Below are 13,133 nucleotides of genomic sequence, written 5' to 3'. Positions count from 1 at the left end.
CTGCAATCCTGACCCTCCTAATATATTGCGCCTAATCCGGATGGTGTAGGTCTGCTGAAGCGACACGACAGTGAAGCTACCCTCACTTCACTTGGTGGCTTCGAATTTCACACAAAACCATGCGCCGCCGAACCAGCTGGTGGCTGGACCGTTCGATAATCAGCTTAGCCATCCAATCCAGCACACTGTTCGCCCCGAAACCAAATGGCGAGTTTGTCATTTGAGTTTCCAATAATGTTTTTGTTTCTATAAATGAGAGGTGCACATGGCTTTGGGTAGGTTTTCCCTCACATTGAACATTTCTAGGTGATGTCTATGAGGAACTTCTGAAAAATAACAGTAAGGGACTCGCTTAACAAACTCGCATTTCTGAAGGGATACTTCAAGTGTCGCTTGTCCAGCACACTCGGTGGACGCATTCACTCTAGTGGTGCATGTGGAATGTGTAGTGACGTTTTGGTCGCATGCGTACAACGCATGCATCTCGCCGAATGGCCGTTGAAGAAATACACAACTCCTTCTTACGAAGGTTCTGAGGTAAACGGCCGTTGTTTCACATGTATATCAGAGGGTGTTTACAATTTCCCAGACGATTTATTAAATGTCTGGGGATAAACACTAAATTATGTCCCGGTGTTTGTCTCCGTGCATTAATATACTGTCCACTAGAGGTTCTAATCTGTTTCACTTTCTTATGTTCCAGCATCACTAACTTACACTCCAAACATCAATGATTAAAACTGACAACAATTTACCTTTATAGCCGGCACTTTTCACAAAACTAGATAATCAAACATTTCTCCTCACGATTCCTCTGACCATCTGGTGAACGTTGCGTGGTGCATTTGTTTTTGCACTTCTCTTATCACAAACCATGCAATTACTTTACGCAATAAGCATTCACCGTTAAACGAACACCCATCACCGCACGCAGTATCACCGGCAAACCATTCACAAAACGATCGATTGTCCGCGATTATCCGCGGTGAAAAACGAGGCCCCCGATTATCGGCAGAAAATGCCGACTCGCGTCCGCGTCGCGCGAGTGCCGAGGAAAATCTAATTTCTCGCCGCCCCTTCTGGTACGGGTTGCATGCGCTTGTGGATGCGTAGAAATCAACCATCGAAGTCGAATTTTCTCTCACCATGGTCGGTTTTGCTCTCGTGTTACTGCTTGAGGTTGTACTTTTAGACTCAGCTGTACATCCCATCTGTTATAGCGCTGACGGAGAGGGTTTTCCGGTTCCATTTAATACTTTGAACGTTTTATCGTTGTTGTGAAATAACTTTAAACTTAATTACTTTACAATAACAATTCTCATAGCAGCTGTTTTACCATAAGGTTCGATTATTTAAAAACTTCTACTTTCATGCACGATAGTAAGGCAAGTAACCCTGCATTGATCTCAGTGCGTGCATGAACCTCTCAGCAGTAGTACGTGCTCTACCGAAAATGTGCTCCGTACGTACCACATGCGTGTTGCATTGTACGCGGGAAAAGGAAAACCGAAACGTGCTCTTTTCCTTTTACAAAACAGAGTTCGATAGCAATAGAATACACGCACACAAAGAGCAGGGAACAGGATAATGTGCCCCATGTGGAAGGATAACGTTAGAAAAGGGAATAACGTTCTCGCTTGGCCGACAGCATTAGTAGGGGTGAGACTTTGTGTGAAACGTTGAAGGTGTTCGGGTGGAAAACGGTTGCAACCCGGGTTTCAAAAGGGTCCTATATGCGACTGCCAAGGGTTAAATGGGTAGAAGAATAGAATCCGGACGGACCGGTGATGTGCATTAAAATGCGAAGCAATGGTCAAGTTAATACTGGTCAGCTGTTGTTGTTGTGCTGGCATGATCGTATCGGGGCTAATTTGTTGGCAATAAGCGAAGATACAGGGGAAACCCGTACATGGAAATTATTCTTGCGAAGCGGTTAATGTGCTGTTGTTATTGAGCGGTGCCAAGTCATTTTCGATTGCAGTTACAGCATTAAAAAATGCGAAAATTTTCGTGAATTGAAGATTTTCTTCGTGGAACAATAAATTTTGCATCTTCCAAGAGCTGATGTTTTGTTAAATCGTACAATTTGTAGTATATAATATATAACAAATTCGTTCACATACTATTACGCATACCGGGTGCACTCGCTAAAATATTTTTCCTTTTACGATAACCACTTTTTTCATATGCTATTGATCGTTCAGGCGATCATAAGAATCTCGTGGAGATTCTTCTTGCTGGGACACGTGGGATACATTGAGGCCTTATCTTGGGTAGGGGAACACTCAAAGCTCTCGTAATGACAAGACGTAAGGTTTTGTTGATTAGTGTGTAGCTCAGACGATTCAAACGGTTCTGTCTCGTCTAAGCTAAGGCATCTTTATTTATACTCAGTTTTGCATTGAGGTTTTTACTCTATTTGTTAAACTATGTTTTGGGAAATGACCTCAATATAAATGCTTATTGCTTTCTAAGCAGTAATATTGCAAGTTTGTGCCTGTGGTCGTTAATCACTGGTGGCGTTGAGTTTACGCGTGCAGTCTTTTCTCGAGTTTGCAAAACTTTAATGTTCGCGTAACTCGAATTCCCTTTTAATAACTTATAAGTATCTTGTAAGTAACTTACAATATCGTTTATGTTTAGTCTTCAGGGACCGGTTTCTTCTTTTCACATTAATAATGCACATTAAGAAGCACATTAATAATTGATATGTTTACGTTTATATCGACAATGAGAGTAAATTTTGACCAAAATTAATGTTTTTCATATTAAAATGTAACTTATTTTTGGGAAAATTTGAAATTTGACATAAAAAAGTTTCAATTCTGCATGCAAAATTGCAAGAACTTTCAAAATTGTTAGATTCGCGTATCTCGAATACGCGTAACTCGGGAAAAGGACTGTATATGCAAGAATGCTCACTTAGCTTAACGCATTATCTGTGTGTTCTTCAGCGCTTCATTTTGATAATGTTTGCGTTTGCATTGGTCAATAGTTGAGTGCAATTGCTATTTGTTATTTCTTTCCAATGTTTGCCTAAATGTGGGTCACCGTCACTGTTTCCGGGTAACTGTTATTTGTAGATAAAATGCACTTTAATATATCGTTTGATATGAAGTGGCTAAAATATTTTCGTCATCAAATTTAAGCTGCTTAGCATATCTCCTACACCTTCGTATAAAATCTCTAGACCCTCAATTTAATTAACATTAGTGTCACAACTGCATCTTCAAAAAGATGCACTACACTAGTTCATTTCGTAAACAAAACAGTGAAAACATTTTTCTCATTCTCAAAAACAAAACCCTCCATCGCCGGGAGTAATCCTAGTCACACTAATGTCACAATTTAATGCACTAGCCACTAACACATACCCATTCGATCCTAGCTCTCTTTTTTCTTCATTGTGTAACGTTTATTGCTGACTTTATTGCGGGACATATTGGTTTGAGAGCTAACCAAGGATGAAAGCGGAACATCGCTCACGGTGCTGTAAATCCGTGGATAATACAGCGACATGCGCACTGGTACCCGTTCGGCATTACAAAGCACCGTCAGCCGAAAACGAGCTGTCAGATTTATCATTCATACCTATGCCAGCAGGAATAAATGGGGAGCAGCTACCGAAAGCTGTCACCACGCCCCACAGGTCACACAATGCCCCAGAGGGATTTACTGCAGGTCCATTACGGTGGAAAACGGAATCGTTTCCCAGACTGGCCTTACACCTCTTCGAAACTCGCAAAAACTCCCTGGCCGAACAGCTGTAACTGGCAGGACACGCCAAGCGTTCGATCCGATTCTGTTGGTTTTCCCCCCCATTTTGGGTGGGTCTCGGCATTATTGTGGCGTGTAACAACCACAAACCGTCGCCCTTAGGCCAGCTGGGGACAGCCTTGACAGTGATGAACTCACAGTTGTTGGCAAAACTCCGAAAAAAACCGCACCTCTTCACGTATCGATCGGTTTCCGTCTGGAACTAATGAGAGTGGAAGATGGGTTTGGGTACCCTGGGGGGAGGAGGGCACGGGGATCCGACCTCTAGCATTAGCTTATCGTCGTTACCGTGTTTGTATTTGCTTGTTCGTAAAGTGGGATTGCTTCTACAGGATGACGAAGCTAGTGATAAAGAAGCATCTGCACACCAAGTGGCCATTTGAGCTACAATGCTATGCGTAGGAGAAGAGACAAGATGGGACGAGCTGGGCAGGACCTTCTGCAGTAAGGATGCTTTAGAATACAGGCTGCATGTTTGCACTCCTTTCACAGCCATCAAAATACGCCAGCAGTGATACTAACCTTGTATATTAACCACAGTATTCTCAACATTCACAACATAAAATGATACAAACAAAAAGGAACACAAATGAGCGCACGGTACACTATTTCGTTTTGGTGGCCTATTTTGCACACGTACACGATGATTTACATCACAAACGGAGGCTCCGTACAACAGAACGTCGTACTATGACCGATCCTGACAGTACGCGCGAGAGAACTGTCAGGCTCGGCAACGGTGTGCTGCTCAAACCGGCCGTCGGAGATGGCCCTGCTTGGTCCTGTGTGCTCACGTGTTCGTACTCGTCGAAACGCGCCATACTGGCTAGGCGGGTAATCTCTCGGATAACGTGTTCCGCTCTTGGTTCTGTGCATCGTGTTCTCTGTCTGCTTCCGAGCCACTATCAGCATATGTGTGTATGGTAGGGCTTATCGCAGACAAACACCGTTTTGAATGACAATGGCCTGATAAGCATTAGCGGGCCTTCAGTTTGGAGGATGAACCAGGACGAAGCAAACCCCGGGGTTGGGTGACGTTGCCACCGGTGTACGCCGGATGGCATCCGGATGCGCCACAGTGACGATAGAGGAAATAGAATGCCGTTTCTTTGCAACGTACTTGTCTTTGTCGGTCGCGATAAAGCGATTGTATTTAGCGGAGAAGAATGTGTTCTAGGAGAAGATGAATTTTATTTGTTAACCGAGTAGTCTTTGTAATGTAAGGAGGTTGCGGTAAGAAATATTTTTGAGTGCGCATATATTAACATTTGGGCAATTTCAGATTATTTCACAACTTGGGATTTTTCTCAAATAACCTAAAGGTGATCAAACTGGCGAGAATTTAATTTGAATAACGCAAACTGATTTGCAGAACTAAGGAGTAAAAAAGCAAAAATCGATAGTTAGTGCAATCGAATACAAAATATAACAAAAATACTGTTTATTGGCGTGCACAATAACGAAACAAAATACAACTACTACATTCATTTATACAACTTTCGCTTCGTTGTACATAGAACAACCACCCTTCTGCTAAAACATAATTCACACCCCTAGTAACTACACGTCTCCACAATCCAGTTGCAGATTGATCCCACAATCGCCCTGCGTCTTGGCCTTGAGGAACATTAGCTCCTTGCTGTGCAGCGCAATGGCCAGATAGTGTAGTTTACACTTGAAAAATGGTGCCTGCGGTAACTGCACACTTGCCATCTGAATGCCGGACGACGCCAGATTAAAGCTGTTCCAGTGCACGAACCCTTGCCTGCCACGGTACGTATACAGCTGTACTTTTCGATGGTTTTCCAAAAATGTCAGTATCGTTTCGTCCCTTATTTCCAGCACCGTCAGCTGTGACGGCCGATGGCAGGAAATGATCTGGAACAGATGACCCTGCAGAATGTCGCTATAGATGCGGATGGTGTCGTGTTTACCCTTGACGATCGTATTCACCGTGTTCGTGACGGCGATGAGTAAACGTCGCGCTTCGCCCTTAAAGCCAACGTGCAGGGTAACCAGCTCACCGGTGGCAGGATCCGGGAAATGATAATTTTCCGTAGTGCTGATGCGTCCCAGCGGTACCGGCTTTGCTATCCGTGGCTCGGGAAGATGTTGCGGTTCGACCAGCACCGTTGCCAGTTCGCGAGTCTTAATGACGGTGTCGTTGCTTTCCTGCATCGCTCCAATCTCATTCAGCGGGTCCGGTTGGGTAAGTAATGTCACGTCTGGTGAGTATTCGTCGGGCGTATCGTCCGTCCGGTAGTACGAATTGTTCCGCTGCATATGATTATACATGTTAATGGGGGAGGCGAATAAGGCCAGGTTCACGAGCGGAACATCGTTTGATCGTTTTTGGCGGGTAGCTGCGGTGCTTTCTTTCCGGGAGAGAATTGCGATCCGTTTACCGTCGGATAAAGCAAGCCCAACACCGAGGGTATACGGTACAAAACTAGCCGACTCGAATATACGCGACAGATCCCATTCATCCTGCACGTTACCCGAAAGGTCGTACTCAAGAACGGTCGTTCGATCCAAGATGTAGAATCGCTCGAATGTAGCGGGATCTACGAATATACTGTCGACATCCTTATTCGGGAAGTTCTTGACCATTTCTAATGATAATCCCTTAAATTGCCATATCGATAAACCCGTCACGTTACAATGCTCATCGGTCGGCGCCGATCGTGTTATCAGGGCGAGACTCTCCTCATCCCGGGCAACCGTATGCCACTCGAAAATGTATCCCGTGTGCACTTTGAACAGGCCGACGAACGTTCTGTCCTGTGGATTCCATTGGTAAAACTTGCTACCACAGCCGTAGTTAATCCCGAGGAAATAAATTCCCTGGTGCTGGAACGTCCAGAACGATTGGATGGGTCGCTGTTCGCGGATTGTTTGGCGTTGTACGAAATAGTTAAAGAAATAGAGACCTCGCTGCGTTCCATTGATGAGTGCTTGTGTTTCGCGACAGGAAGTACGATAGTTTGCGCGCCGTTTCGTTAGCTCACCCTCGACGAGCTGTTTCTCCGAATGTAATTTTCGTACAATGGCGTCAATAGTCAATCCATTGATTGTGCCATTACCGTGGATGGAGTCGCGGAAAACGAATTTGCGCGATCGAAGTTTACCCCGGTACACCTGATGTTCGCGTCCATCCGTCCAGAGCGTTTGTTCGTACCATCGATCGAAATCTATCCCGCCGATCGTATCCTTGGTGTACACATCGTTGGCAGCGATTTGGTAAAAGCTCAACGGAGACGAGATAGTCATATCGTCGGTCAGTTGCACCGGTTCTCCAAACGGAACGCCATTCAGCACGTTTGGCAGTACGGCGTTGTTCAGCACACGTATCGTGTTGAATACTGACGAAGCTTCGATAGTTTGCTCCCCGTAACGCTGCAAAATAGGGAAATAATTAATGAAATACAAGGCTGTTGGACTTTGTTAGTGAGAAATTGTACTACCATGACCGTATTCTGGCGTTCAAAGCGAAGATCCCGCCCATTGACAAGACCTTCCACCAGCAGAGGATGGTGGACAACGATTTGCTTCACGAAAATTGGATGCTCGATCGTCTGTTCCGTGTGCAGTGTTATTAATGCGCTCGTCGGTAAACCGTTGATATGCGTGGCCATAAGATGATCACATTTGAAGGCTCCCGGAAGAAATACCATCTTATCTGTATGGTTTCGTATGAACCGAAGGAATGGGATTAGAAACTATTGCAATTGAATCATTATTTGAACTTACCGAAGATTTCGTAATCCTTATTCACCAGTAACGTTTGCTTAGCAAGCTCATCTGGATCGATTCCCATCAAGTTTTTACCGATCAAATCTGCTCCGACGCGTAATGATCCACCCCATACTTTACCGATGAATTCTACCGGCTCGGTGAAAACGATCGGTTCCTCCTGATCGTAGTACACGATTTCGTTGTGTACATCCGTCATATTGTACCCGTTGATGAAATCGACCGTAAATCCGTGTTTGAAATGTACTTCCTCCTGCAGCACATAGTGACCCTTGAAGTAATAGTCCTGGTTCGTGCGAATGAGCGATACAAGCTTTTGGCTCACATTCATCAACTCATTCCAACCACCGAGCGCTTCAAGATTGTGGACCATCTGATGTCCTTGCAGGTGTAGATCGCCCTTAATAATATGTGTGTCGGTTGCGTTGTTGTATGCATAGTACGTTTCGATAGGTTTAAATGATTTTCCGTTGATGGTTCCCGTCACGATCATTTCTTTAACGTACACTCGACCGAGCGTCACGACATGTCCGGGGAATGCGATGGATTCATTCTTAAGTATGAAATCTTTCACTGGTACGTTGTTAATTATGGGCGCGTTAAGATCACCCACCACATCGAATCCTTGGGTGAAAAGCTTTGATCCGGTAAACTCTACTACCGCACCATCATTCTTGTACACAACGTCGTCCAAAAAGGCTGTTAATGGTATCTCATTCAATGTTCCACCAACGGATACATCACCCTGAATTTGCAAGGGCTGCAGGAAGTGTAGTGTGCTTGGTACAGCGTTCGGTTGGTCCAGCCAAATAACGTTACTCAGAAACTGTGCAAAATCAACTCCGTTCAGTATTCCGATTTCGACATTACCATCAATATGCAGTGTATCGATCACATGCTTACCGCTAAGCATGTAATCATCGTTTAGATAAGTTTCCACATTTTCCTGCAGATGCACAACGTCCACCTCATTCAGATAGCGTGCAGCAAACGATTTGCCCACATACAGAGTGTCGACAAGCACGTCATAGTTAAACGTCTGCGGTTGGCTTAAGCTGAACCTGTACGCGTCAAACGTTGGTAGATGAACGTTGTTTAACATCTTCGAAGGACCATCGATCAAACTGCCTGTTGTCAGCGATAGGTAACTGGCATAAACGTCCCTTATGTAGACGGACTGATCGTGAAAGACTATTTCTTCATCCATATCGTAGAACTCGGCACGCGTTTGACCATTTAGCGTTCCCAGTATCTCCAGGTTCTTTGCGTACAGCAAAGAATACTGAGGGCAGAACTCTATTGTCGCTTGCGTGTGTTGATCACCGAACACTTTGATCGAGTTCGTGTCCCATTCCGTCACATTAATGCCACCGAACATTCCGTCGAGCTGTACACGGTTGAAAAACACGTTGCCCATCACCATGCTGATGTTGACCGTCTGATCCGTGCTCTTGGTGAGCAGCTCATCCAGATGTATCTCCCCAATCATGTTCGATTCTATCCGGATCGGGTCATAAAACTGCAGGTTGCGATAGTGTTTCGATGCGTTAATTTCAACGTACGGTTCGTCGACGTATACAACGCTCTGTAAGAACTGATCCAGATCGTATCCATCCAGCTGATCGACGTAAATAGGTCCGTGGACAACTACCTCGTTAAACTCGCAGGCCGCTTTAAGGATGGTTGTTTGCAGCATAGATGGGTTATCGAGAAACTTATCCATATGCTTGCCGTGTACGGCACCGCGAACATCGAGCGATTCTTCAACTTCTAGCAAATCGAAAGTCACATTACCGGGGATGTACTGATCGTCGTGGAGCGTGATGAAATCAAACGGATTGATACCATTTACGAAACCATCGATATCAAGTGCGTCCATTGCTGAAATAGAAATTGTTAGAAAATATTGAATTAGGCTTATCGACACATTTTAAGAAAACGTTAAGCGTCTTACTGAGCATTCCTGTAAAATGCTTCTGGCCTGTTATGATCGTTTCTCGCGGTCCCGTTCGCAACACATAATCCTCCGGAAAGCGTAATTTGTTTAAGAACTGTACAGTTGTTTGACCAGCGAGTGTTACATTCTGTAATGGAAAAATGTATAATATTATACTATGGATTGAATATTCAACTACTTTTATTCGCTTGTCTCACCCCTTCAACATATAGATGTCCCAGCCGCATTGGCCGGTTCTTAAATACAAGCCCATTGAAAAACGTTTGCCAGGGAACTCCGTTGATTCGTTCGAAGCTTAGGTCTCCCTCAATGTGCAAAGACTTGGCGCGTAATATGCGCCCATCCTCATCGATTGCTTTGCGCAGAGAGCTTTCAGCTTCCTGCAGATTTATTTGCACTCCATTCACTTTGCTCGCAACGTGCACATCGTCGACCACTTCCAGCGAATCTAGGGTTAGGTTTTTCCAACGTCTGTTCTTACAGTTGAAATAGATCAAGGATTCGCTTAAATCGATTCCATTGACCGTTCCTCCTTCGGGCAGGTTCACACTGTTCGTGTAGAGATCCCCACCGATAACTAATTCCCCATCGAGATTCACCTTGCCGTCAACGTTATACACCAACTCATCAGCAGGGATACCATTGATCTGCTCGAAAAAGAGCTGCTCTACACTCAGCTCTTTAACGTGCAGTTCTTTTGCGGCCGACGTTTGATCATCCACATCACGGCCAAATCGTGCGAAATGGTCCGTTCGGGGGTGTTCGAATCTCTGGATGTACATATCGTCTGCGTGCAGAGCGCCATCCACGTACAGCTTTCCTGTCACCTGCACCGTACCGTTGATATGAAGATCATGCGATCGAGTGTCACGCCGTACGCTGTACTGCAACTCAGCCAGCATTGCGTCAACGCTCAGTTCTACATCCTGTACCGTCTTAACGGTAGCGCCTAGGTCTGCTTCGAAGTCGGCAGCTCGCCAGCTATTTTGACCAATGGTTATCTTGACTCCGGACAGATCGTACTCCTCTGCAAACCTCACCAAAGGAGTGTCCAATGTGCTAAGGTTTTGTCTCTTGAGTACTACAGGGTCACTCTCCATCATCGCTTTGTACGATTCGGCTTGCTCAATAACCGCATTCTGGTAATCGATTATTTTCGTAAATGCGTCCATCGTTTCCTTAATTTCTTGAATTTTCACCAAAATCGGATGCTCACCCGAGAGCAGTTCGATCGATAAATGGTACAGACTCGAATGTGCCTCATGGCGGGGCACAATGATGGAGATGGATTTTCCACGCTGCACTATCGCGGCACCGAACAAACCGTCCGTTCGATCTACGTCCAACATGCAGCTGACCTCATTGTCAATCACCTCGTTCTCGACCATGCACGGTATGTTGGTGGCCAGATCAAACGATACCCCATTCCATACAAGCGCTTCCAATCGTTGAATTTCGTGTGTCGCAAATATCATACGATGCTGTACCAGCAGTATCATATCGTCACGGTACGTTCTGGCCGGTATCTCAAAGAAAGCTTCCACTATTTCAAAAGACTCTGTCGGGATCTTTTGCTCGTAAAACTTCCCCCGCTTGTAACGCAAAACGGCCGGCGTTTTACCACTGATTGCAATGTACGCATAACGACCGATTTGAAATGCGTACACCGAACGAACCGCTTCCGAAGTGTAGTTACCCACGGGCTTAAACTTCCGCCGATTTTGATCACCCACTCGGAACGTATACATTTCCACCGTAGTGTTTTGGGGAAACGCTACCAAAAACTCTTCCCCAGCGGACACAAGTCCTACCGATTGGCAAGGATGCTTCAAGCCAAGCTTCTGCATTAACCAAAATTGACGATCGTTAAAAGAAAATTCGTACACGGTCGCCGAAACGGATTCGTACCGGTTCGGGTGGCGTCCTATTAGCAGCAGTGCATCCACCTCCTTCTGGCGGAAGAACTTAATTTGCGTAATAGTCTTGTGTAGCGGCCAACGCCATTCTTCTTCCAGCTGGTATTCCGATTGTTCGCGCATTGTGTACCATACGAGGAAATTACCCATCGATATCAGTACACATCCGACCGCTGAAGCACTTTCTGTGTCCCAGAAGTTAAGCACCTCGAACGCGATCGGTACGGATTCAAGCATCAGTTCCTGACTCAGCTCGTACTGTCCTTCTCGCTCTAGTAGCACCACCAGACTGGCCGCTGTTAAACCCACGACAACGTGCCGATCGACGTTGGTCGCGCTCATCGTTTTCCAGCGCAGTACACGGTCACCGTGCGTAAAGTTCACATCTTCGACGATGGACCGTATCGAAAGTGTATCCCGGGTGGCGTCGTGTACCTTGGGAGGTTCCGAAACGGCTCCCAACGTGCGGATGAAACTCTGATCGATCAGCTTCGCATCGATCGCTTCGTGCAGAACGTTGATGTGTGTTTCGCGCAGCGGTTTCAGATCTTCTTCCCTGTAGCGGTCGGGATGTTCTAGCAATTGCTGTCGCTGCAGCTCGTAGGCTGTGAGTGGTTCCTCCTCAACTGTAGGCACGGCCGTGTCGGTATCAATCGATGGGAACGTTGCAGGACCACGCATGCCGGCCCGAGAAAGGTCATCTTTGGGTGAGGTGTCATCGATCGGGCCTATTTTTTGTTTTTCCCCGACACTATAGCCTATAAACTGTCGAACGGAAAACACGTGGTTACGGATTGACTCACACAGAATACGGTTCCCCAAAGGTTATTACCAGCAACACGATAGAGAGCACAAAGGAATGCACTTTTAACGAGACACACTTCATTATATGGACGAAATTTGATTAAAAAAACAACCGATACGTATTAAAATAGTTGCCTCTTGCTCTTAAATAAATGGCACCATTTTTGTGATATAGCTCTAGTTGCAAAAGACGACCGGCACACAATGAATGCGTTAAGGTTATCTACAAAACCACCGGTGAAATAGTTACCGAATGCGTAAATGTGAGATAAAAGAAATGGTGAGAGTGAGCAAAAGTGGCAACTCACACAAGCAACGCAAATGAAAATGGCTCTGGTTTATGCGAGCGCCTAGATGTATGCAATGTTGTGTGAAACTAACTCACCTCTGTACAGTGGTCCGTTGTAGAGGGAATACGGTCAAAATATTATTCTATTTTTTATCAAAATTAAAATGAGTAAAACTAATCCTTGTAAGGGACGGCCCGCAGTGTATTGGAAGCGACGCCGGTTTTCACTCGACAGGAGCGGTCTAAAATCTCATCCGGACCAATCCGCCGTAGCAAGGATTCACTCTACGGTAAAATAAGTCTATAAAGCCAGAAATGGCAGACATGACCTAGTAGGTCGTTTCGCGAAGAAACTATCACGATTATTTGTTTCTCATATTATTAATTACATGATTTTTAAAATATTTTCCAATAACTTAACTATTACCTTTGCAGAATCATTTTAACTATTCCTCTTTGGGTTTTGCCAGTTCTTTTTTTAATTTCTAAATTCCTATGGTTTTTTTAAAGAAGTTTCGATAAAGCGTAATGAAAAAACCATTTGCATGCAGAACTTAGAAGCAAATGAACAGCTTCTACACATTCCATTCAACTTCCTGTTGGTCAGCTGTTTTGATGGCTTTATGCGTCAACCTCC

The 13,133-nt window shown here is 45.0% G+C and overlaps 1 protein-coding gene across 1 annotated transcript; it reads right to left on the bottom strand.

Moving 5' to 3' along the window:
- Nucleotides 1-5,180: 5,180 nt before the first annotated feature.
- Nucleotides 5,181-12,338, bottom strand: LOC128297136 (uncharacterized). The gene is made up of 6 exons (XM_053032706.1): nt 12,236-12,338; nt 9,685-12,168; nt 9,485-9,614; nt 7,528-9,411; nt 7,242-7,456; nt 5,181-7,173 (listed from the first exon to the last, which is right to left on the bottom strand). The coding sequence occupies exons 1-6, from the start codon at nt 12,287-12,289 to the stop codon at nt 5,338-5,340; spliced, it is 6,603 nt and encodes a 2,200-aa protein (XP_052888666.1). The 5' UTR covers nt 12,290-12,338; the 3' UTR covers nt 5,181-5,337.
- Nucleotides 12,339-13,133: the final 795 nt, after the last annotated feature.

This window comes from Anopheles moucheti, chromosome 2 (assembly GCF_943734755.1).
Source record: "Anopheles moucheti chromosome 2, idAnoMoucSN_F20_07, whole genome shotgun sequence".
Lineage (NCBI taxonomy): Eukaryota > Metazoa > Arthropoda > Insecta > Diptera > Culicidae > Anopheles > Anopheles moucheti.
The sequence above is the reverse complement of the archived record's forward strand: the minus strand, read 5'-3'. Positions and strand labels throughout refer to the sequence as shown.

What these genes read in the sequence shown, in the direction of transcription:
- LOC128297136 (XM_053032706.1), bottom strand. Translation starts at nt 12,289, where the DNA reads ATGAAGTGTGTCTCGTTAAAAGTGCATTCCTTTGTGCTCTCTATCGTG. An exon ending in GACATCTATATGTTGAAGGG is followed by an intron (nt 9,615 to 9,684) that starts GTGAGACAAGCG and finishes TTTCCATTACAG; the next exon opens with AATGTAACACTCGCTGGTCA. An exon ending in GCATTTTACAGGAATGCTCA is followed by an intron (nt 9,412 to 9,484) that starts GTAAGACGCTTA and finishes TTTCTATTTCAG; the next exon opens with CAATGGACGCACTTGATATC.